This window comes from Nomascus leucogenys, chromosome 2 (genome assembly GCF_006542625.1).
Source record: "Nomascus leucogenys isolate Asia chromosome 2, Asia_NLE_v1, whole genome shotgun sequence".
Taxonomy (NCBI): domain Eukaryota; kingdom Metazoa; phylum Chordata; class Mammalia; order Primates; family Hylobatidae; genus Nomascus; species Nomascus leucogenys.
In genome coordinates this window covers 83,844,738-83,869,888 of record NC_044382.1, presented here as the reverse complement: position 1 = coordinate 83,869,888, position 25,151 = coordinate 83,844,738, and the positions used below count along the sequence as shown (strand labels likewise).

Sequence of the window (25,151 nt, the reverse complement as noted above, 5' to 3'; positions counted from 1 at the left end):
ACCATATCCCAGGACAATCATGCACTCATGCTATGGTCTGAAGAGGAACCGTAGGATGTGCTTCTGCATGGCCTGGAACTGTGGGAATATGACTCACTTCTATTTATTATTATTATTAGTTTTAGAGACTGGGATCTCGCTGTCTTGCCCAGGCTGGTCTCGAACTCCTGGGTCCAAGTAATCCTATGGCATCAGCCTCCTGAGTAGCTGGGACTACAGGTGCAAGCCACTGTGTCCGGCTCCAGGCGCACTTCTTTGGAGACGTTCTTTCACCAAACTGAGATCCACTGTATGCGTGCTGTGTGTGTCATTTGGGGCTTTGTTTTAGGGAACACTGTACTGAGTTAAGGTCAGTGTGACCTTCTGGCACTGAACTTAATCACTGTAAAGCACAGTCTCTCAACCTTGGCACTCTTAGCATGTTGGACTGGATAGTTCTGTGTTGTGGGGATCACCTTGTACATCGTAGACTGTTCAGCAGCATCCCTAGCCTCCATTACTATAACTGCCAGTAGCATGCACTATGACATCCAAAACCATCTCCAGACATTGCCAAATAGCACTGGGGGCCAAAATCACCCACAGTTGAGAACCACTCCTTTAAGCCTCTGTCTTCCCAGCTGTAAAATGGGGTTATTAACATGGAGCTCATAAAATTAACGTGAAGACTCAATGCATTAATCACAGGTACACAGTGTCTACCGCATGCCTGGGGAAGGGATTCTAACAAACTCCTTAACATACGGAGCTGAAGAGGAAATTGTCTGGATCTTGATGCCCCAGTGTTTTAATTAAGCTGCATTTTGACCTTTGGCCATGATATTCCATTCATTTAGCACATGTGTATTTTTATTCCTGTCTCTGGGACTGTATGGCATGTTCCTTGAAGTTAGTGGTCACGTTTTTTTGGTTGTATGTGTACATGTTTTTTAAGAGATGGGGTCTTGCTCTGTCACCCAGGCTGGAGTGCAATTGTGTGATCATAGCTCACTACAGCCTTGACCTCCTGTACTCATGCGATCCTCCTGCCTCAGCCTCCTGATTAACTGGGGCTACAGGTGCACGACACCATACCCAGCTGATTTTTATTTTAGTTTTTTGTAGAGATGTTGCCCAGACTGGTCTCAGACTCCTAGGCTCAAGAAATCTTCCCACCTTGGCCTCCAAAAGTGCTGGGATTACAGACATGACCCACCGCACAGAGCCTACGATCAAGTTTTACACATTTACATTCTTCCATATTATGTACTTGTACATATCGTGGACTAATAAAAGGTTGCTGATTGATTGCTTTAATACAAAACAGCTAGTGCCATTTCTACCTCAGGATCACTTTGCTGGGACTGTTCTCCTTCCTCTATGCCCCACCCAGTCCATTCTTTTCCACTCATAAAACTCCTACTCACCCCCAAAACCCATCTCTTACACCTTTAAGAAGTTTGCCATGATTATCTCCTCCTCCTACCCCAAGATTTAATCATTATGCTGGCCTTCTACTTATAAATGTTTCTCTTGTTGAACTTATTACTACGTTACCTTTTTTTTTTTTTTTCTTTTGAGACAGGATCTCGCTCTGTCACCCAGGCTGGAGTGAGGTGGCACGATCAGGGCTCACTGCACCTCCACATCCTGGGCTCAAGCAATCCTCCCACCTTAGCTCCCTGAGTAGCTGGGACTACAGGCATATGCCACTATGTCTGGCTAATTTTTGTATTTTTTGTAGAGATGGGATTTTGCCCCGGCCAGTCTTAAACTTCTGGCCTCAAGCGATCCATCCGCCTCGGTCTCCCAAAGTGCTGGGATTACAGGCGTGATCCACTGCGCCTGGCCTGTATTTTTTTTTTTTTTTTTTTTTTTTTTGAGATAGAGTCTCTCTCTGTCACCCAGGCTAGAATGCAGTGGCGCAATTTCAGTTCACTGCAACCTCCGCCTCCCCACTTCATGCAATTCTCCTGTCTCAGCCTCCAAAGGAGTAGCTGGGACTACAGGCACCGGCCACCATGCCCGGCTAATTTTTTATATTTTTAGTAGAGACGGGTTTTCACCGTGTTACCCAGGATGGTCTTGATCTCCTGACCTCGTGATCCGCCTGCCTCAGCCTCCCAAAGTGCTGGACTTACAGGCGTGAGCCACTGCGCCCAGCCAATTTTTTAATTTTTAGTAGAGATGGGGTTTCAATATGTTGGTCGGGCCGGTCTCAAACTCCTGACCTCAGGTGATCCACCTGCTGTGGCCTTCCAAAGTGCTGAGATTACGGGCATGAGCCACTGTGCCCCGCTGGCCTGTATCATTTTTTAAAATGTTTTTCTTCTTTTGGAGACTGTGAGTCACTCGAGGGTAAAGATTCTATCTTAATTTTTTTGTTTGTTTCCTTACAATATCTAGCATGATGACCAGTATTAGTAAGAGCTCGATGTTTATGGTGAGGGAGGGAGGGAGTACATAAGTGAATGGAAATGGGAGCAGAACAGCAGGAGGGTGGAACATGATACTGGAGGTTTACAGTGGAAAAACCCCTCCTGTAAATACCTGTCAGGTAGGTCAGAGCATCAAAGGGCACCACCTTGTAGTCATTGAGAAACATCTGGATCTGCCACATACTAATCCTCAGGTCAGATTCGTTGAATTCATAGGGAATATTCCACCCTGCGGGCGGGAGAGCAGAGAGAGGCTTCAGTGCTGAGAGCTCTTAATTTCCACTCAAAGACCGAGCCGAGGGAGTTAAGCATCATTATGGATCAAAAGCCTCTTTCAGGCCCATGAATATCAAGCACCGAGGCCAACTATTAGCCTGGACATTTACCGCCAACGTGGGAGCCATTCTGCCTGAGAAAACATCCATTCTAAAATCAATTTCCTTATGTACCTCCCCATTTGTTAAGGAAGATGTTAATGTCCTGGGATTTGTGGAATGAGAATTATTCAGCCTGGCAGGAATACGGCAGTAATGCACGGAGCTCCAAAAATAACACCGCAGCATGGCTAGACAGCAGGAGCTACGACTGGGCAACAGAGCCTCGTTGGTTCTGAGAATTCCCCTCCTCGAGCTCATGGGAAAACTGAATGGCCAACCTTAAAGAAATGACCACTCGTATTTCCAAGGGTGTAATGATAAATGCCCATTGGGGGCTGAACAAATGACATACATGTGTAAGCCAGGCATGGTGCAGGATACAAGAAGGAGTATGGGGAAACCTGTGCTCAATAGAGAAGTTTTTTGTTTGTTTGTTTTGCTTTTGTTTGTTTTGTTTTGTTTTGTTTTGTTTTGAGACAGAGTCTCGCTCTGTGCCCCAAGCTGGAATAAAGTGTCGTGATCTCGGCTGACTGCAACCTCCACCTCCTGGGTTCAAGAGATTCTCCTGTCTCAGCCTCCTGAGTGGCTGGGATTACAGGCACGTGCCACCACGCTCAGCTAGTTTACATATTTTTAGTAGAGACGGGGATTCGCCATGTTGGCCAGACTGGTCTTGAACTCCTGACCTCAAGTGATCCACCTGCCTCGGCCTCCCAAAGTGCTGGGATTACAGGCGTGAACCACCATGCTCAGGTTCAATAGAGAAGTTTAATTTCCTCCCAAACACTCGCTTTCAAATTATAACAAAATAATAAAATTCGTGTGCCAGCAAACGAAGCATGACTGGCAGTTACTTGCAAGCCGAACAGTTGCATGGCTTTTTTTTTTTTAGAGACTGTACCTTGTTCTGTTGCCCAGTCTGGAGTGGTATGATCTCCCTTCACTGCAGCCTCGAACTCCCAGGCTCAAGTGATCCTCCCACCTCAGTCTCCCAAGTAGCTGGGACTACAGGCGTGTGCTACTACGTCAGGCTATTTTATTTATTTTAATTTTTTTTTTTTTGAGACAATGTCTCACTTTGTCATCCAGTTTGGAGCGCAGTGGCACAATCTTGACTCACTACAGCCTCCACCTTCTCACCTCAAGCGATCCTCCCACCTCAGCCTCCCAAAGTACTGGGATTACAGGCTTGAGCCCTTGTGCCCGGCATGACTGGTTTATTTCACTTAGCGTAATGTCCTCAGGTTCATCCACATTGTAGTGTATGTCAGAGTTTTCTTCCTCTTTAAGGTTGATTAATATTCAGGAGTTCTAGACCAGCCTGGCCAACACGGTGAAACCCCATCTCTACTAAAAATACAAAAATTAGCCGGGTGTGGTGGCATGCTTGTAGTTCCAGCTACTCGGGAGGCTGAAGTGGAAGGATCAGTTGAACCCGAGAGGTGGAGGTTGCAATGAGCCAAGATCACACCACCGCACTCCAGCGTGGGTGACAGAGTGAGACCCTGTCTCAAAAAAAAAAAAAAAAAATCCATTGTATGAATATATAACATTTTGCTTACATATTAATCTACCTATAGACTTTTTTTGTTGTTGTTTTTTGAGACAGGGTCTCGCTCTGTCACCCAGGCTGGAGTGCGGTGGTGTGATCTGGGCTCACTACAAACTCCACCTCCTGGTTGAAGCGATTCTCATGCCTCAGCTTCCCAAATAGCTGGGATTATAGGTGGGCACCACCACACCCGGCTAATTTTTGTGTTTTTAGTAGAGATGGGGTTTTACCATGTTACCCAGGCTGGTCTCGAACTCCTGGCCTCAAGGATTCTGCCTGCCTCGGCCTCCCTAAGTGCTGGAATTAAAGGCACAAACCACCACACCCAGCCAGGTTGTTAGATTTAGCAAATATAAATACAGTGAGAGTTTAATCTTAGTTAAATAATAAATCATTTAGTATAGTATGTTCCAAATATTGCCTGGAAAATACTTATACTGTATTTTACTGGCAACCCTATCTGAGCACAAGCTTAACCACGCACCTGGAAACACACTTATATGTGTCTGATATCCTTTCCCCCAGGCCACCCAGGTGCACTGTCATCACTTACCTAGGGGGCCGAAGTTTCTTCTCTCTTGAACGATGGCATGGAAGAAGCAAAGGCCAAATAACATCTTTTGCCACATCACCGCCTTTGCACAGCTTTGGAAGAACACAGGATCTGAGACGGGGTCATTGAGGTAGGAGCGCAACAGGTTGGCCCGGAGCCCTTTGGGGGGCTCATTGGTCATTTTGATTCCATTCTGGAGAATGCTGACCGGAAACTTCTCTGATGGATAGCTGGTTAGCCAGAGTCTGGAAGAACAATGGACCCAACTTTTTGGAGCAATGCAATAAGTTATAGTGAAAAACAATAACAGAAACAAAACAATAACAAAACAGACCAGCCTGGGTAACATGGTAAAACCCCATCTCTACCAAAAACATTATTTTATTTCTAAATTTAAAAAAACCAGTAACAATAACAAAAAATAATAGCTATGATTTATTAAATACTACCAGAACCAAAACTATGCTAAGCATTTAACATACATCCTTTTATTTCCCTTAAGCCTCACAGCCACCTGATGAGGAGGGATTTACTACCCCTTTTACCAGTGAGGAAATGGAGGCATGGCAAGATCAGGTGGGTTTTTCAAGGACACATCACTTGGCAGTAGTTGAACCAAGATGTGAACTCAGGACTCTCTGACTCCAAAGCTCCTACTCTTTTTTTTTTTAATGTAGAGATGGAGTCCTTCTATGTTGCCCAGGCTGGTCTCGAACTCCAGGGCTCAAGTGATCCTCCCACCTCACCATCCCAAAGTGCTGGGATTACAGGTGTGCGTCCCGGTGCCTGGCCCTAAGGCTGCTTTCTCCCTACAACCAGAGTTGAATAGTTGCAACAGAGACAATATGGCCACAAACCCTAAAATATTTACTACTGGCCCTTTACAGAAAAAGTTTGCTGATGCCTGTCATATAGGAAATAGCATTTGAAATGGGCCTTGAAAAATAGGGAGAAATTCTTTTTTAAATGTAAGCTTATCTATGCCCACAAAAAATGGGAACATATGTAAAAGTGTTTAGAAGAAACTAGAATTGATAATTTTACCACCTATAGGTTAACATCTTGGCACACTGCATCTGAGGCTCTTTTTTTTTTTCATTTTTATTATTTTTATCTTATTTTGTTTTTATTTTTATTTTTTTGAGATAAGGTCTCACTCTGTCACCCAGGCTGCAGTGCAGTGGTGCATCTCGGCTCACTGCAACCTCCATCTCCCAGGTTCAAGTGATTCTCCTGCCTCAGCCTCCCTAGTAGCTGGGATCACAGGCGCACACCACCCTACCTAGCTAGTTTTTGTATTTTTAGTAGAGACGGGTTTCAAAATGTTGGCCAGGCTGGTCTCGAACTCCAGGCCTCATGTGATCCACCTGCCTCAGCCTCCCAAAATGCTGGGATTACAGGCATGAAACACTGCGCCTGGCCAGTTCTTCTTCTTTTTAAATCTAATTTTATTTTATTTTTTAAAAGACATCTTGCTATATTGCCCAGGCTGGTTTCAAACTCCTTAGCTCAAGTGATCCTCCTACCTCAGCCTCTTGAGTAGCTGGGACTACAGATGCACACAACCATGCTGAGCTCCCAGACTTTTATTAATTTGTTTTTCCTACCCAAGGTCAAATTACACATACATCATGGCCTCTTGGTTTTCATTTGTTTACTAGACATTAGAGAGATTTCTAACAGGTAGGTTTGGGGATGAAAGGTTGTTAGAGACACAGGACAAAGGCTGAGCCTCCCTGTGGAGGAGGGAGAGCTGGTGATCTAGTCAGGCTCAGGGGGCTTTGGGCTGTGGTCCAGGCACAGGGCTGGGAGGGGTAGAAGAGTAAACTGGGGGCCTAAGGCCTGACTTCAGTCTGCAGATGGGTGATGTTTGGTTCATGTCATTTGAACCCATACAATGCTGTGACATATTTTTGAAGTAGTTGATAACTTTTTTTTTTGAGATGGAGTCTCACTCTGTTGCCCAGGCTGGAGTACAGTGGCACAATCTCGGCTCACTGCAACCTCTGCCCCTCAGGTTCCAGTGATTCTCCTGCCTCAGCCTCCCGAGTAGCTGGGACTACAGGTGCCTGCCACTATGCCCGGCTAATTTTTGTATTTTTAGTAGAGACAGAGTTTCACCGTGATAGCCAGGCTGGTTTTGAACTCCTGACCTCAGGTGATCCACACACCTTGGCCACCCAAAGTGCTAGGATTACAGGTGTGAGCCACCGCGCCCGGCCATAGTTGCTAACGTTTAAAAACCTAAGGCTTTCTTTTACAATTCTAGATTCCCACCTTCCCTTTAAAATTGTTAGAAAATCTGATCCTGCATGGCAACAGTTAGCTAGTATTAAACAGTGACCACTCTCCTTGCCAGAGCACATGCCCAGTTCACTGCAAGCCCCACCATTCCCTATTGTGCCTGACACTGAGGCTGACTACCCATGAGGATTGTTGCTGTACTGTGGAACGTGGACTATTTCTTGTATCCAGCCCTCTTCACTCATTTATGTTACATGCCTGGCCCCTATAGGCACTTGAGGATTTGAGTTCATGATTTTTGGGTCAGGATCATACTATAGTAGAACTTAAATGTCAACATAAATAACTTTTTCTTCTTCGAATGTGTCATTAATGGCCAATGAATTCACTCACTGTCCCAAACCAAATAACATTTTCAAAGATTAAGGCACAACACTTTTATTTTTTTAATTTATTTATGTTTGAGACAGAGTCTCACTCTGTCACCCAGGCTGGAGTGCAGTGGTGCAATCTCAGTTCACTGCAACTTCCACCTCCTGGGTTCAATGGATTCTTGTGCCTCAGCCTAGGATTACAGACACGCACCATCACGCCCGGCTAATTTTTGTATTTTAGTAGAGACGGCGTTTCACCATGTTGCCAGGCTGGTCTTGAACTCCTGGCCTCATGTGATCCGCCTGCCTCAGCCTCCCAAAGTGCTGGGATTACGGGTGTGAGCCACCTCGCTCGGCCCCAAACAGCATTCTTGAAATAATGGACTTCTCTTAAACTCTCTCTCTTTTGGAAGTTTTATATGAAGACAAATCAACTGTGGCCTAATCTGACTTTGTAAATAAGCACCAAACACTTTCCCTCTTTTCTGGTAGATGACTAAGATGAAAATAACCAGCCAGCTTTGTTGGATAGAGCAGGGGTTGACAAATTTTTTCTGTAAAGGACCAAATAGCACATATTTTAGACTTTGTGAGCCCATATGATCTCTGCTGCAACTACTTGTCATACAAAAGTAGCCATAGACAATGTATGAATAAGCATGGATGTTTTTCAATAAAACTTTATTTATGGACACTAAAATTTGAATTTCATAGAAGTTTCATGTATTACGAAACATGATTCTTTAGTTTTTTTCCCACACTGTTTAGTTAGCTTGCAAGCTATACAAAAAAAACTGGCAGCAGGGTGCACTTGGCCATCGGGTCATAGGTTGCTGCTCTCTGGCCTGGTATAAGAGAATCCCTTGGCTGGGTGTGGTGGCTCACGCCCGTCATCCCAGCACTTTGGGAGGCTGAGGTGGGTGGATCACCTGAGGTTGGGAGTTCAAGACCAGCCTGACCAACATGGAGAAACCTCGTCTCTACTAAAAATTCAAAGTTAGCCGTGCGTGGTGGTGCATGCCTGTAATCTCATCTACTCAGGAGGCTGAGGCAGGAGAATCGCTTGAACCAGGGAGGCAGAGGTTGCGGTGAGTGGAGATCGCACCATTGCACTCCAGCCTGGGCAATAAGAGCGAAACTCCATCTCAAAAAAAAAAAAAAAAAAAAAAAAGAATCCCTGAACATTTGAGTTAAAATGGACTTTAAAGTCTGTTTGGTTCATCTCACTATTCCATGAATGCAAAAACTGAGGCTTAGCTTTGTTGGGCTTTAAAATTCCCAAAAAACAAATAGCTGTTTCCAATGTTGATTAAAATTCCGAAGAACCCCGGAAATGTAGGATAGAGGCAGGAGGCAGGACAAATGATACCTGGAAAACAGTAGATTTTTCTTTTTTTTTGAGACAGGGTCTCACTCTGTCGCCCAGGCTGGAGTGCAGTGGTGTGATCACTGCTCACTGCAGCCTCGACTTCTCGGGCTCAGGTAATTCTCCCAGTTCAGCCTCCCAAGTTGCTGGGACTACAAATGTGCGCCACCACGCCCAGCTCATTTTTTGTATTTTTAGTAGAGATGGGGTTTTGCCATGTTGCCCAAGCTGGCCTTGAACTCCTAGGTTCAAGCAATCCACCTGCCTCAGCCTCTCAAAATGCTGAGATTACAGGCGTGAGCCACCATGCCTGGACAGGAATTTTTTTAGACAAATAATAATTTTAAAAATCAGACTTGCTCACATTGAATCTACCTTTCCAGCTACATCTCCTATTACCTTCTCCAACAACTTCTCGTGGCATATACCAGAGCTGTAAGATAACTTCTCAGGATTTCCTTAATACATCTCTTTGCTTTTCCAAATGCTGTCTCTTCTGCCTAGAATAGCCTTCCCGGCAAACTCCTATTCATTTTTCAAAATCCCGGGCCATTGTCAGGCCTCCAGGACTTCCCCAACCTTCCCATCCCTTTTCTGTATTCCATGGTTCTTGTTCAAATAGTGAGTAAATCAGGTATGACATGGTATCAGCATTATTCATCTATGGGCTGCCTTCTGCTATACTGAAGAACTTCTTTCTTTTTTTGAGAGGAAGTCTTGCTCTGTCACCCAGGCTGGAGTGCAGCAATATGATCTCTGCTCACTACAACCTCTGCCTCCCGGGTTCAAGCAATTCTCCCACCTCAGCCTCCCGAGTAGCTGGGATTACAGGTGCGCCACTATGCCCGGCTAATTTTTGTATTTTTAGTAGAGACAGCATTTTGCAATGTTGGCCAGGCTAGTCTCAAACTCCTGACCTCAGGTAATCCACCCGCCTCAGCTTTCCAAAGTGCTGGGATTACAGACATGAGCCACCCTGCCTGGCCTAGATTGAAAGTTTCTAAGGGGAAGGACTGTGTCTTGGTCATCTTCCCAGCCACCAGGCTGATGTCTGGAGGTTGGGTCCCAGAGAAGGCAGTGGTGGGACAGCATCTCACCTGAATCTGGCATTGGTGCTCTCAGGAACAATCACCTCCTCACAAATCTTCTCCAGTGTAGGCATCCAGCTTGTGGCCAGATGGCAGTTCTGTAAGACCACCCAGGTCCCGTCTTTGATGGCATTGTTGATCATTTTGGCAGCAATAGGGCCTTGGCCTTGGCCAAGGGAGATGGTCTGTGTTCTGGTACCTCCCATACCACGATCATCAGCAAATTTCAGCAGGCCTGAGACCAGGAAGACACGAGGCTTTTGAAAGACGACAGGCCAGCTAACAGTAACAGAACAGCCATATCAACAGTAACAACATGGCTGGGTGTGGTGGCTCACACCTGTAATCCCAACACTTTGGGAGGCCAAGGTGGAAGGATCACTTGAGCTCAGGAGTTGGAGACCAGCCTGGGCAACACAGTGAGACCTTGTCTCTATTTAAACACATGCACACACACACACCAACACACACACACACACACACACACACCCCAACACAAAAGGTGGGGTTCACATTAAAATTTTGGACTCAGAAAAAAACTCATTGGCTTCTGTTAATTACAAAATAAACATCTCTCTGGGGAAGGCTTAGACATCAGATCAGATGGCAGATGAAGCTACCATCAACTTCTCTTTTGCTTTAAACACATAGACATTCTTGATAAAAAAAGAAATTATCTGAACTGAAAAGAAACAAAAAAAATCAAGGTTTCAAAGAAAAGGATATTCCCAGGTGCTCAAAACGGGAAACTCAAAAATAAAGAGATGAGCACATAATCAAATAACTAGGAAACTGATTTTTGCAAATTTATTTTAACAAGAAATATAAGCATTTGTAAAGTGAAATAAGTCTCTCACTTCTCTCTTCTCAGTGGTAGCCAATGTGATGAGATTTGTGAATCCTTCAAGAAATATTTTTTGTATTTAAATAAATGCATATACACTATTAAATTTATATAAATTGTAGAATACTGCATTTTTTTCCCACTTAACAATGTACGTGTCTTATAGGTCTCTTCCACATTAGTACATGTATAAAGGCTTTTGTCTTTCATGGATACATAGTATATCACCATTGGAAAATACCACACTTTATTTCATTACTCTAGATGTTAAAGTTTTAATGTCCATGGGAGATACAGCTTTGCACTCATAAGAGGTGGGGAGCTGGAACCGAGACACTTGTATAAAGTTAGGATTCTCAAAGTGCCATATCTTCATATTATGAAGGCCAGACCTTTGGCCAGATGCAGTGGCTCACGCCTGTAATCCCAGCACTTTGGGAGGCCAAGACGAGCGGATCACTTGAGGTCAGGAATTCGAGACCAGCATGGCCAACGTGGCGAAACCCCATCTCTACTAAAAATACAAAAATTAGCTGGGCCAATTAGCTAATTAGCTGGGTGGTGCGTGCCTGTAGTCCGAGCTACTCAGGAGGCTGAGGCAGGAAAATTGCTTGAACCTGGGGGGAGGCGGATGTTGCAGTGAGCCAAGATCGCGCCACTGCACTCCAGCCTGGGTTATACAGCGAGACTCCATCTCAAAAAAAAAAAAAAAAAAAAAAAAAGAAGGCCATTTAACTATGACCCAAGGAAAAGACATGGAAGCTCATAACTGGTCTGGAGCCTGGATGGAAAAAATAAACAACTCTCCAGTTTAAAAATCACAACACTAAGTTTATGCCACATGAATTTGAGGTGTGTGAGTTCACGGTACTCTCTGGTGTGGGATTCCTAAGCTGAGAAATTTCCCATAAAATTTGATACAGAATGGTGACCCCCACCTCGCCCTCTGGGGTACCACTGTTTGCACATGCAAAGTTGTTCTGTAGCGACACTCCTTAAACCCAAAGTATATGAGACTCCCGCAAAACAACACAAATTTGCTGATGGTGAACTCACAATAAAAAAAAACCTACACGAGGAAGTACATCACTATGAGGGGCAGGCAGCACAGAAAAAGATCAGGGTTAATATTCTAAGGGTTAATATGGTCTCTGTTATGAGCTGCATCATGTCCCTAGCAAAATTCATACGTTGAAGTCCTAATTCCAGGTACCTCAGAATGTAACTGTTCAGTAGTCAGAGATAGGGTCTTTGTGGAGTCAAAATTAAAATGAGTTCATTCAGTGAGAACACTTGGACACAGGAAGGGGAACATCACACACCAGGGCCTGTTGTGGGGTGGGGGGAGGGGGGAGGGATAGCATTAGGAGACATACGTAATGTAAATGATGAGTTAATGGGTGCAGCACACCAACATGGCACATGTATACATATGTAACAAACTTGCACGTTGTGCACATGTACCCTAGAACTTAAAGTACAATAATAAAAAATAAATGAATAAAAAAATAAAATAAAATAAAATGAGTTCATCAGAGTGGGCCTTAATCCAATATGACTGGTATCCTTATGAGAAGAGGAGATGAGGACAGACATAGAGATAAGGCCCTGTGCAGACATAGGGACAAGATGACCATCAGCAAGCCAAGCAGAGAGGCCTCGAAAGAAACCATCCCTGCCAACAGCTTGATTTCAAACTTCTTTGAGAATTGTGAGAAAATAAATTTCTGGGTTTTTTTTGAGATGGAGTTTTGCTCTTGCTGCCCAGGCTGGAGTACAATGGCACGATCTTGGCTCACCACAACCTCTGCCTCCCAGGTTCAAGCAATTCTCTTGCCTCAGCCTCCTGAGTAGCTCACGCCAGTAATCCCAGCACTTTGGGAGGCCAAGATGGGTGGATCACTTGAGGTCAGGAGTTCAAGACCAGCCTGGCCAACATGGTGAAACCCCATCTCTACTAAAAATACAAAAATTAGCCGGACGTGGTGACACGTGCCTGTAATCCCAGCTACTCGGGAGGCTGAGGCATGAGAATTGCTTGAACCAGAGAGGTAGAGGTTGCAGTGAGCCGATATCACGCCACTGCACTCCAGCCTGGGTGACAGAGCAAGACTCTGTCTCAAAATAAATAAATAAAATAAAATAATAATAATCATTGTGCACCTGCTAGTGAAATAGTGGATCTTGGTGATGATTTTCAAAGGCCACTAAAACTATTAAAGTCAGTGGTTCCCAACCCTGGCAGCACATTGGAATTACTGGAAAGGCTTCATAAAACACAATTTGTGGGTCTCACCCCAAAGATTTTAATTTAATTGGCCAAAGCTGTGGCCCGTGCATTGAGCGTCTTCTTTAAACTCCCCAAGTGATTCCAATGTGCAGCCAAGATTGAGAACTGTCACATTAGGTGAAAAGCTGGTGGGAAACTTTATAAGGGAGAGAGTGGGGGAATGGAGAGCCAGCTCACGCTGACAATGCCTGAGTCCCCAGATCTGTCTTTATCAGAAGAGGCAGCCAGACAGTATGGATCTCATGATATGCGGCACTAGAAGGGACACAGTGTGAAGTTTCCTGTGGAATCATCCGAGCTGAATCTCACCAAGCTTCTATTTTGTTCTTTTTTTGGGGGTGGGGCAGGGTCTGTCACCTAGACTGGAGTGCAGTGGTGTGATCATAGCTCATTGCAGCCTTGACCTCCCCAGGCTGAAGGGATCCTCCTGCCTCAGCCTCCCAAGTAGCTGGGACTACAGGCATGTGCCACCGTTTCCAGCTAATTTTTTAATGTTTTATAGCAATGGAGGTCTCACTATGTTGCCCAGGCTGGTCTCAAACTCCTGGGCTCAAGCAATCCTCCCAACTCATTCTCCTAAAGTGCTGGGATTACAGGCGTAAGCCACCTCTCCTGAACCCTCACAAGGTTTTTAAGGAAAGAACTTTGAATGAATTATCAAGATATAAAAGTGGGAAATTTCTGCATTTCTGGTTTCTCTTGAAAAATCAGATGATCTAGCAATTCTGGGCTTACATTCCCAAATGGCCCAATTTGTGGGTGCCGAGTGGCAGCTGACCTCTATAGGCAGAAAAAGACGAGTTCCGTGGCTCCACCTCAGCCTATGAACCACTTGGCCTTCAAAGCCATCTGAACTTGAGATCCCTGCTGTAAGGGACGGGCTACTGATATCCACCCACACATTCTGGGCTTTCCATGTCTCTCCCACAACACTCTGTTCTTACCTGCCATTGGGTCTGCACTTGGAGACAACACAAAAATCAAAGGCACACAGCAGCTGGAATCATTGTAGGATCCCTGGAGATCGAACGTAGTGGCTTCGATGTATAGCTTTCCCATGTGTTCAGCAATGAACTCCCGGACCGCTGGCACCATTTTGTCAGGCCGCAAACATCGGAGGATCACCATCTTCTCCAATCCTTGAGAGAACTTCCAAGACCCAGGGAGTTGCTCCTCATGGGGCCAGGCCGAGTCATAGATCAGCTTCCATTCATGCAGGTTCTGTTCCAAATGCTCCATCAGGCCGTGCAGTTTGGGTAAGGCAGATGCACGGACAATCTCTGCCCACGCCTTCTCTGACAGCCACTGGGGAGCTGGGTTGGGGTAGGGGTTATCCAGTGCGATGCCTCCAGTGAGAAGGAAGTACCACACCTCCTCTGTAATTTCCTTCTTCTGTTTCATGATGCCGATGGTCAGGAGAAGAGAGAAGAGTAGCTTGTCCTTCTCAAACAGAGAACGGCACACGTTGTTGTAGATGCTCAGGGTGAAATGGTCAATGATGTACTTGATGCGCAGATTCAGTTCTTCGCTCTTCGTGCTATGAGCCAAGGAATGCATGTAGAGATTTATGAACCAAGTCAGGGAGTACTGGTACATCGGCTCGATGTTGGCCAGGTCCGAGATACAAAAGAAGATGGTGGCGGAATGCACAGCCACTGGCTTGTAGCCCATCCGAGTCTCGTCAATCTGCGTTTCTGTCATGGAAGCAACTTTCTGTTTCTCTGAGATCTCTTCAGATAGCACTTTGGAGGAGGACAGAACTTTGATGGCGGTTTCATCCTCCAGGATGTTACCCTTGGACATGGAGAGAACCTCCAAGATCTTATCTTCAATTTCCTTGAGATGCTTCTTGTTCTCGGCACTTTCCACAATCAACTGGTTCTTTTTCTCTTCCAGCTCTGGCTTCTCCTTCGCAGCCACGATGCCAAGGAGTTGATCTTGGAGACCCAAGGGAGTGATCATGAAGTTGAGGAGACAGACTTTCACGGCAACTTCTGGGAGGTAATGTGGATTCCTCAAACGGGTTGTGATGTATAACTTAAAATCCCTGGAATATTCGATGATGTTTTCACCCAGCCTCATGTACTCAACTCCTTGCTGTTTGAATGTTGCCTTGAGCAAGATAGGTTCGATAGAAGCATCCAGCTCTTCTCCAATATTTTCAATCAAGACAGGGGTGCCTAACTGCAGCGCATTTTCCAGCATCCTCATGTAGTTGCTATCAGAGAACTTGATGACAGCCAGTTTATTTGCCTTCTCCATGTTCTTAATCCATTTATTGGCCTGCCCCTGAGGGTCAATCATTAAGGCCCAGCGTCTGGAATTGGACACAATGATGCCGTTGTCAATGGAGAAGGAATCAACGGGAAGCCCAGCAATCTGCCAGGCACGGATTTTTATGGGATCCCCTAACGTGTGGCTGAGACTGAAGTCACTGGAGCCAGGGATGACCTTGTCCTTACATTCAGCCAACCACTGATTTTGGCATTGGACCCGATAATCCACTGTAAAAGCGCCCAGGTAAGCCACGGTTCCTGAGGACAGCAACACATCACCCGTCAGATTAGTATAGCGGATCCCCAGCTGTTGGGCAGCTTCGGTCCATCTGTCCTTCTCTCCCCCAAGACCGCTGATCAGTTTCTCTGCCCTGACCAGCTTTTGGGAGCAGATTTCAATGTTTTCCTCCAAGTCCTTTTTCTTGGTGTTCATCTCTTCAAAATCGTCATTCAGGGCCTGGAGCCTGTCTACCACCAGCTTCAGCTCTGCTCGTTTCTGGTTCAGCTTCTGCATCTGTGCATCCAGCTTCCCCTCTGCCTCCCTCAGTCGCTCCCGTTTGGGAGCCACCACCTTGGCCACGCGATCGTACACCTCCATGGCCCTCACCCACTTGCACAGACCCTCGCAGGCCGACGATACATTTTTAATGACAGCCGGCTGGAATTCTGGGTGATTGATAAACCTTTCCCGGATCCGCTTCATGGTCAGTGGGGGGATGTTGTCTTTGTCATATGTCTTAAGACTCTCCAAGAATTTCAGATCCCCAAGAATCTTTTTGGATACCCCCCAGTAGTCTTCTATCATCTTACCTATTCGGAACAAGAAACAGAGATAATATAATAAGACATTCTGGCCAAGACTTAAAATTCTGCAGTGGTTACTGCTGGTATTTGAGAAAAAACAAAAACAAAAACATGGTCTGGGAGGCCCAGCCAACCTCACCAACCCCATCTCTGCCTCACTCCCTAAACTTAGGTTACAAAGGACCTTCCTTCAATTCCTCCATGACCCCAAGTGCTTCTTACCATGAGCCCTTTGCCTATACTGTAAATGGCATCTAGCTGGCTCCTGACCAGACCTCAGGCCTCATTTTATTTTATTTTGTTTTATTTATTCATTTATTTATTTATTTTGAGACAGAGTCTTGCACTGTCAACCAGGCTAGAGCGCAGTGGCTTGAGCTTGGCTCACTGCAACCTTCGCCTCCTGGGTTCAAGCGATCCTCCTGCCTCAGCCTCCCAAGGAGCTGGGACTACAGGCATGTGCCACCACGCCTGGCTAATTTTTGTATTTTTAGTAGAGATGGGGTTTTACCATGTTGACCAGGCTGGTCTTAAACTCCTGACCTCATGTGATCCACCTACCTCGGCCTCCCAAAGTGCTAAGATTCCAGGCCTGAGCCACCGCGCCCAGACAATTTTTTTTTTTTTTTTTTTTTGAGATGGAATCTCACTCTTGTTGCCCAGGCTGGAGTGCAATGGTGTTACCTTGGCTCACTGCAACCTCTGCCTCCTGGGTTCAAGAGATTCTCCTACCTCAGCCTCCCGAGTAGCTGGGATTACAGGCACCCACCACCACGCCCGGCTAATTTTTTGTACTTTTAGTAGAGATGGGGTTTTGCCATGTTGGACATGCTGGTCTCGAACTCCTGACCTCAGGTGATCCACCCACCTCAGCCTCCCAAAGTGCTGGGATTACAGGTATGGGCCACCATGCCCAGCTGTGCCCAGCCAATCTTTGTATTTTTTATAGAGATGAGGTTTTGCCATGTTGCCCAGGCTGGAGGCCTCGTTTTAAAAGCCATCACCATATAGAGGTTTCCCTAGACTTCTCTGACAAGAGAGGCCCCCCTCCCCGCTGCACCAGCATTTGCTTTCATGTTGCTTGCTAGAAAATCCATTCCCTTTATAGCACCTATTGCAACCTGTAAGTTTTCAATTATTTTCTACCATCTACCTCTCCCTCAAAGCGGTAACCTTCTTCTGTTTTCTAGAACCTGGCACACTGCCTGGTACTTAGTTATCAATAAATATGGGTTGAATGAATAGTACCCCATTATCTTATTCATGGATGGAAAAGGCAGCAGGAGCCACAGCCCATGGGGATGAGTTTCAAATATCCTTCCCTAGTCTGGGAGGTGGGTTGGATGGAGCCCAATCAGTCCTCCCTTTGATGAACCGTGTGAGTGAGGCAAAGGTCTTGTGAGAATGAAGGAGGCTGGAAGAAGCAGCTTGCAGGCTTCCACCTATACAGACGACTACCCGTGGCCTGCCCAGACACAAAACCAGGCCCTTATTCCCCTTAGCACCCATCATGCTGACTAACAACTAATCAAGTGAGTCTCAATCCCATCCTGGAACAATGCTCCTTCTGTTGACACATTGGAAAAAATTCGGGAAGCTTTTTGGCCCATGGTACTTGCCAAGCTCAGGCTCATCAAAAAAGTTATACTCTGAGAAACCACATTGAGTACAGCAGGTCAAACGTGTCCCATTCCTAATTACAAGAGCAGAAATCGGCCAAATATTTCCCATGAAGGTTTTTGTTGGCATTCTAGAAAATGATCTGCTTCATTTAAATTCAAGGTACCCCGAACTAACTCAATTGCTCTTTTGCTCCATCTCAATATACTCACTCAATTCCATGGTTTGGGTGAATAATAGGCATAATTTGCTTTAATTTTAATTTAATGATGGGTTCTGTGCTGATCATCAGTGATCCAAGATGAGAAGTGACATTCATGACCTGGCTGTGCTTTGTGTATCTCAGCAGGTCTCAACCCCAGCTGCAGGGGGAGCTTAAAAAAAAAAATCCTAATGCTCAGGCCGCATCCCAGACCAATGGAATGAGACTCTCTAGGAGTGGGGCACAGACTTCTGCTCTTTTTTTGAGATGGAGTTTTGTTCTTATTGCCCAGGCTGGAGTGCAATGGCGTGGTCTCTGCTCACTGCAACTTCTGCCTCCCGGATTCAAGCAATTCTCCTGCCTCAGCCTTCCATGTAGCTGGGATTACAGGAACACACCACCATGCCCAGCTAATTTTTTTTTTTTTTTTTTTTTTTGGTATTTTTAGTAGAGATGGGATTTCACCATGTTGGCCGGGCTGGTCTCGAACTCCTGACCTCAGGTGATCCACCCATCTTGGCCTCCCAAAGTGCTGGGATTACAGGAGTGACCCACCACATCTGGCCGACTTCTGCATTCTTTAAGCTCTCCAGGTGATTCTAGGGTGCAGCCAGGGTGCGGAAGTACTATCTAGCTCATCTTTGCTCAAGGCCAACTTATTATACCTCAGCTACTTCCCTGAAGGATGCTCTTGTAAAGTCTGCTCTTTGCTTGGCTATTCCTGATGAGCTTTGCATCTGCTTTATGTGATTGTAGGCCTGATACCCACCAGAGAAGAGGGAATGCTAAGCAATGGGAAGCAGGAGCCAGAAGGTCTCAAATGAGGAATCAGGGATTTCTTTCTTGAGACAGGGTCTCACTCTGTCATACAGGCTAAAGAGCAGTGGCAGGATCACGGCTCACTGCAACCTCAACCTCCCAGGCTCAAGCGTTCCTCTCTTCTCAGCCTCCTGAGCAGCTGGGACTACAGACGTGCACCAGCATGCCTGCGGAAATTTTGCATTTTTTGTAGAGATGGGGTTTTGTCAAGTTGTCCAGGCTGGTCTCAAACTCCTGGGCTCAAGTGATCCACCCACCTCAGCCTCCCAAAGTGCTGGGATTATAGGTGTGAGCCACTGCGCCTAGATGGGATTAGAGTAGAGATTTCTAACGTTTCAGAAAGAATGAAGGAATAGCCAGACTGTTCCCAGGACTGGAAGACTCAAAAGGCAGGAAATAGAATTGGAGGTGATTTTTAAAGTCATTGTTCAGCTCTAAGGCACTGGTCTTAATGCAAAGTCCTACATCTAATTTAAATTTGAAGGAGAATGAATATTCACCTGTTAATGTTTCTAGGCTCAACTGTAGAAGGAGCTTTCCTTCCTCCTTCCCCATTCCTTTCTCCCCGTTTCTAATTCTTTGTATCCTCCTCTTTCTCTCTTTGTTCATCTGTCCCTCTCTCTCTCTTTCTTCCTCTCCATTGCTGTCTCTGCCTCTTTGCCCTTGTCTCCTGCCCATGTCTCTCTCCCTCTAATTTTCCATTCCCCACTCCTGCTCCACCCCACCCCCTCCCCAACTCCTCTTCTCTGTCTTCGTGTGTTTTTTTTCTCCCCATCTCTCTCTCTCTTCTCTCTGGTCTCTTTTCTTCCCACTCTGTCTCTCTGTTTCTGTGTCTCTCTTTGTATCTAGCACTCCATGTGTCTCTGCGTCTCTCTGTCTCCATTTCTCTGTCGCTCTCTGCATATTTGTCTCTCAGTCTCTATTTCTACCTGTTTCACTCCCCTCATGTCTTACTCTCTCCTGTATGTCTGAATCTCATTTGTGCGTGCAAGTCTCTCCCCATCTCCTCTCTCTCTCTTTCTCTTTCTGTGTGTGTGTGTGTGTGTGTGTGTGTGTGTGTTTCCTTGTCTCTGTCTTTCTCCTGATTTCCTCCTGGTCCCCCTGTCCCTTTGGGTGCATATGCGTGTGCATGCCTGTATGTATGCATGTCTGCATGTGTGTGCATGCATGTGTGTGAGTGCATGTCTGTGTGCATGAGTGTGCATGCATGTGTTCATGCATGGCTCTGTGTATGCATGTGTGTGCATGCATGTCTATATGTGCATGCACGTGTGTGCATGTCTCTGTGTGTGCATGCATGTGTGTGCATGTCTGTGTGTGTGCGCATGCGTGTGCATGTCGTTGCGTGTGTGCATGCATGCATGTGTGTATAGGTGTCTGGGTCTCCATTTATTTCTCAGTCTCTTTCTCTCTGTTCCTTTCTTTGTCTCTGTCTCATTCTTTTCCTTTCCCTAACTCCCTTTCTCTGCTTCTCTCTCTGTTTCTCTCTCTCTGTAGCTCTCTTGGTCACCCACACATGACTGTGTTTGTTCCACACCAGGCCTTTTGTCTACCTGACCTTCATTTTTGTAATGACTTGCAGGGAGAGGCCTTGACTAAGCTCAGCTCCACCTACAGATACCTGCATTTTTCCCAACTGACTGAGAGGGCGGAGGCTGCTGGAAAAGCCTGAGAGAGGCCTTGGGTGCACACACACAGCCTGGTTCCTTTCTTAATTCCTCCAAACTCAGTGATCTTGCCTGCACGCCTGGAGTCGACTTGGGGATGCAATGGGGTGCTGGCACCCCACTGCCAGGAAAGAGCAGCCTGTGCAGGCATCTGAGTGGGGTGGGGTGGGGGTTACCGGAGCCACCGGGGTCTGGCTTCCTCTCTGGCTTCATCCCTTTCATGACGCAGATGCTCTCCATGACCAGTTTGACAGGGCCTGGTGGGTTCTGCATCGACTTCACCAGCGAGATGTCGGCTGGGTTCAGGGTGTCCAGAGCAGCTAGTGCAGCCTCGAGTGCAGGCATTGCCTCAGCTAGGTCCCCCTCACATTCGTTCTGTGGGCAGCATGAGGACAAAGGAGATGAGTGCCCAGGGCCTGGCACACTGGGGAAGAAGCAGAGCTCCACTCCTACATCAGGAAGCAGGAAGAGGTGCTTCCTCTTCCTCTTCCAGATCCCCTTTAACACGGTGCCTGCCCCTGGAGCTGGACAATGGCTCTGACTGCTAACCAGCAGCTGGAACACATGCATGGCCTTTTGGGGCTATGGTCTGGATGTCCCGAACATCTGAGCATTCAACTTATTTGCTTTTTTGGCCAGGCACAGTAGCTCATGCCTGTAATCCCAGCACTTTGGGAGTCCAACGCGGTGGATCACTTGAGGTCAGGAGTTCGAGACCAGCCTGGCCAACATGGCAAAACCCTATCTCTACTAAAAATACAAAAATTAGCCAGGCGTGGTGGCGGGCGCTTGTAATCTCAGCTACTCAGGAGGCTGAGGTAGAAGAATTGCCTGAACCGGTGAGGCGGAGGTTGCAGTGAGCTGAGATTTTGCCATTGCACTCCAGCCTGGCCAACAAGAGTGAAACTCTGTCTAAAAACAAAAACAAAAACTAAAGCAAAACAAAAATCTCACATAGGCGTTGTTACCACATTTGTTTCTATGCTAAAAACATAATAATTTAAAATTGCCCCTGAGTCTTAGCATGAAAAGAGCAATTGGATTGTTTGACAGGTATGGAGTTCAGTGCAATGTGATGAAATGTAATCAGATCGCAGTAATTTTGGTATCATTGATCATCCTCATTAGGGGGGAAAGAAATAATTGGAAAGAATTGACCAATGTAAGCAAACCATTGCGCTTGTGAATCAAGTGTTGGTGACCTGATTCTTGCTCTTCCAGTCTTTGTCTTCCCAGTATGGATTTCTTTTCTTTTCTTTTCTCTATTCTTTTCTTTTCTTTCTTTCTTTTTTTTTTTTTTTTTTTTTTTTGAGACAGAGTCTCGCTCTATCATCCAGGCTGAACTGTAGCAGCGGTGCGATCTCGGCTCACTGCAACTTCTGCTTCCCGGGTTCAAGCGATTCTCGCACTTCAGGCTCCCGAGTAGCTGGGACTGCAGGCACCCGCCACCAGATCTGACTAATTTTTGTATTTTTAGTATAGATGGGGTTTCACCATGTTGGCCAGGCTGGTCTCGAACTCCTGACCTCAGGTGATCCGCCCGCCTCGGCCTCCCAAACTGCTGGGATTACAAGCATGAGCCTCTGTGCCCAGCCATACTTCTGAGTTTCTAACAAATCACTTTTTTTTTTTCTTTTTTGGTAAAGAGCAGAGAACTAACTTTGTCTCCATATAAAGAAACACTAAAATTTATGTTTCTTAAAGCCAAATTAGGATCAAACAGAAACTCCTAATATGGATTTCATTTGCATTCCTACTGTGCATTCGGTACCCTACTGGGCACTATTCCATCTTGTGTCATTTCTGGGAGTGTGAGGAGATTAGAGAAAATTAGCAACTCCTCCTGGGCAGGAGGGCCACATCCCTGAAAGGTCCAGGAAGGGATTCCAGTCCACACAAAAGCCTCAGGAAAGCTGCACATCAGACACCGGTTTCTTCTCCCTGGGTAGTTTCTTCCACTTCCTGACTCATTCCAGGATGTCACTCCCTGGAGGAGGGATGGGATGGCAGAGCATTGAGCCTCACCCTTTGCACCGAAACTTGATGTGGCAGTTATTGCCTGGGAGTGGGTGTAGTGGGGCGTCCTGGGTCACCGCCTTACAAACCTTGTGCCATCGCCATCACTCACCTCCCTCCTGCTCCAGCAAGTCCCTGTTTGGCCTGACATTACAGAGCAGAATTCTGGCTGTGCTGTTTTCCTTCCCTCTGCGACCCACATGTGGAGAGGGGCTAGCCTTGGTCCCATAGGCTAGTCCCCTTGGTATAGAGCAAAGAATGGCAGTTTTGGAGAATCACTAATATAGACCCTTACGCTCTGGCACAGGCTACAAATATTACATGTTTTCCTCTTAGTACTCCCATTTTATAGTTGAAGAAACTGAAGCTAGGAAAGGACAGAGCAAAAATTGAGCCCTGATGTACCTGATTCTAGCACAGAACCATGAAAGAGTTGCCAATTCATGCACCTCAGGGGGCCAGGCCAGTGAGTGTGAGTGGGTGGGGCTGAGGCTTTGGTGAGTTGGAACACACAGGGGCAGCATCTATTTAATACGGATGATGAGTGCAACCCGGGAGGGCAGCTCCGATGTTGCCAGATTGCCTGATGTTTTCCAAAGAAAAGCTGAAAATTAGGCCGGGTGCGGTGGCTCACGCTTGTAATCCCAGCACTTTGGGAGGCTGAGGCGGGCGGATCACGAGGTCAGGAGATCGAGACCACAGTGAAACCCCGTCTCTACTAAAAATACAAAAAATTAGCCGGGCGTGGTGGCGGGCGCCTGTAGTCCCAGCTACTCGGAGAGGCTGAGGCAGGAGAATAGCGTGAACCTGGGAGGCGGAGCTTGCAGTGAGCCGAGACTGCGCCACTGCACTCCAGCCTGGGCGACAGAGTGAGACTCCGTCTCAAAAAAAAAAAAAAAAGCTGAAAATTCAGAATTGTTACTTGAAATCTCCTCGTTTTTTTCTTTTTCTTTTTTTGAGATAAGATCTTACTCCGTTGTCCAGGCGAGAGTGCAGTGGTGGGATCATAGCTCACTGCAGCTCCTGGAATCAAGTGATCCTCCTGTCTCAGGCTCCTGAGTAGCTAAGACTGCAGGTGTGCTCCATTGCACCTGGCCAATTTTTTTCTTTTTAGTTTTTTGTAGAGAAGAGTTTTCACTATTGTTACTCGGGCTGGTCTGAAATTCCTCCTTGCCTTAAGCCATCTGCCTGCCTCAGCCTCCCAAAGCACTGGGATTAAAGGCATGACCCACCATGGCTGGCCCACTATCACTGATGGTTTCCATTCACCTCTTGTCTGTTCTACTAGGATTACAAGTGAAAAAGCATCTGTAATTCAGGGTATTCATTATGTGACTCTGACAGGGATCAGACCCACCCAGGGGATCTCCCACAGGCCAGGTCTCAGGACTCAGTGGAGAAAAGCCAAACAAAAAGACCTGCCCTTCTGAGACAATGCCCCATGACATTTTTTTTTTTTTTTTTTGGTCACTCAGGCTGGAGTGCAGTGGCATGATGTTGGCTCACTGTAACCTCTGCCTCCCAGGTTCAAGTGATTCTTGTGCTTGGGCCTCCTGAATAGCTGGGATTACAGGTGCCCACCACCACGCCCGGCTAATTTTTATACTTTTAATAGAGACAGGGTTTCACCATATTGGCCAGGCTGGTCTCCAACTCCTGACCTCAAGTGATCCACCTGCCTCAGCCTCCTAAAGTGCTGGGATTACAGGCGTGAGCCACCGTGCCCAGCCACCATGACCTATTTATGATAGAATACAGACATAGGCTGCTTTTTGGTCAAGCCCTTGTTTGAAAAATGGTTGAGAGAATTTTCTGTTAAGTGGGGGCATAGGTTCAAGTATGTTAAGGTAGGTGCCATAAACCTTGGCTTCTAATCCCACTAACTAACCATGCAGCTCTGGAAAATCAATTTACCACTGAACCTCAATGCTGTCAACTCTCATATGCCCATGTCTGTCATTCTTTTTCTTTTTCTTTTTTTTTGAGATAAGGTCTCACTCTGTTGCTGAGGCTGGAATGCATCAGTGCGATCTCGACTCACTGTAACCTCTACCTCTCGGGTTCAAGAAATTCTCCCACCTCAGCCTCCTGAGTAGCTGGGATCACAAGCATGCGCCACCACGCCCAGCTAATTTTTGTATTCTTAGTAGAGACAAGGTTTTGTCATGTTGGCCAGGCTGTTCTCGAACACCTGACCTCAAGTGATCTGCCCACCTTGGCCTCCTGAAGTACTGGGATTACAGGCATGAGCCACCTTGCCTGGCCAGATCTGTCATTCTGAAGTCTCAAAGTAATGCTCAAATGTAACCATGTACTTCAAAGTGCTTTGTGAAATATACAACATCACATCAGTGCTAATAGAAGAAGTAGATTTTCTTCTACTACCTGAATGTAGGTCAAGCCCTTACCAGGACTATTTCCTCTCTGGCACAAGAATCACCTTCAAGCAGGTTTCCTCTAGGTTCAACATTCTGTCATTCAACAAATATTTATTCCACGCCTACAACACGCCAGGCATAATTGAGCAAAAATACGATGGAGGCGAAGGAAACAGCCATGTGGATATCAAAAGGAAGGGCATTCTGTGTAGAGGGAACAGCCAGTTCAAAGGCTCTGGGGTGGGAGTGCGGCTTATGATTATT

General features: G+C 46.2%; 1 protein-coding gene across 1 annotated transcript in view; it reads right to left on the bottom strand.

Annotated features, from left to right (window-relative positions):
- LOC100595944 (dynein heavy chain 3, axonemal) overlaps window positions 1-25,151 on the bottom strand; it is a 216,102-nt gene that overhangs the window by 16,858 nt on the left and 174,093 nt on the right. The window contains exons 52-56 of the mRNA XM_030799977.1: window positions 20,670-20,868; window positions 14,050-16,191; window positions 9,981-10,206; window positions 4,900-5,144; window positions 2,530-2,646 (exon numbers count right to left, since the gene is read on the bottom strand). Of these exons, the coding sequence (XP_030655837.1) occupies window positions 2,530-2,646; window positions 4,900-5,144; window positions 9,981-10,206; window positions 14,050-16,191; window positions 20,670-20,868 (2,929 nt within the window). The remainder of the gene's footprint in view (window positions 1-2,529; window positions 2,647-4,899; window positions 5,145-9,980; window positions 10,207-14,049; window positions 16,192-20,669; window positions 20,869-25,151) is intronic.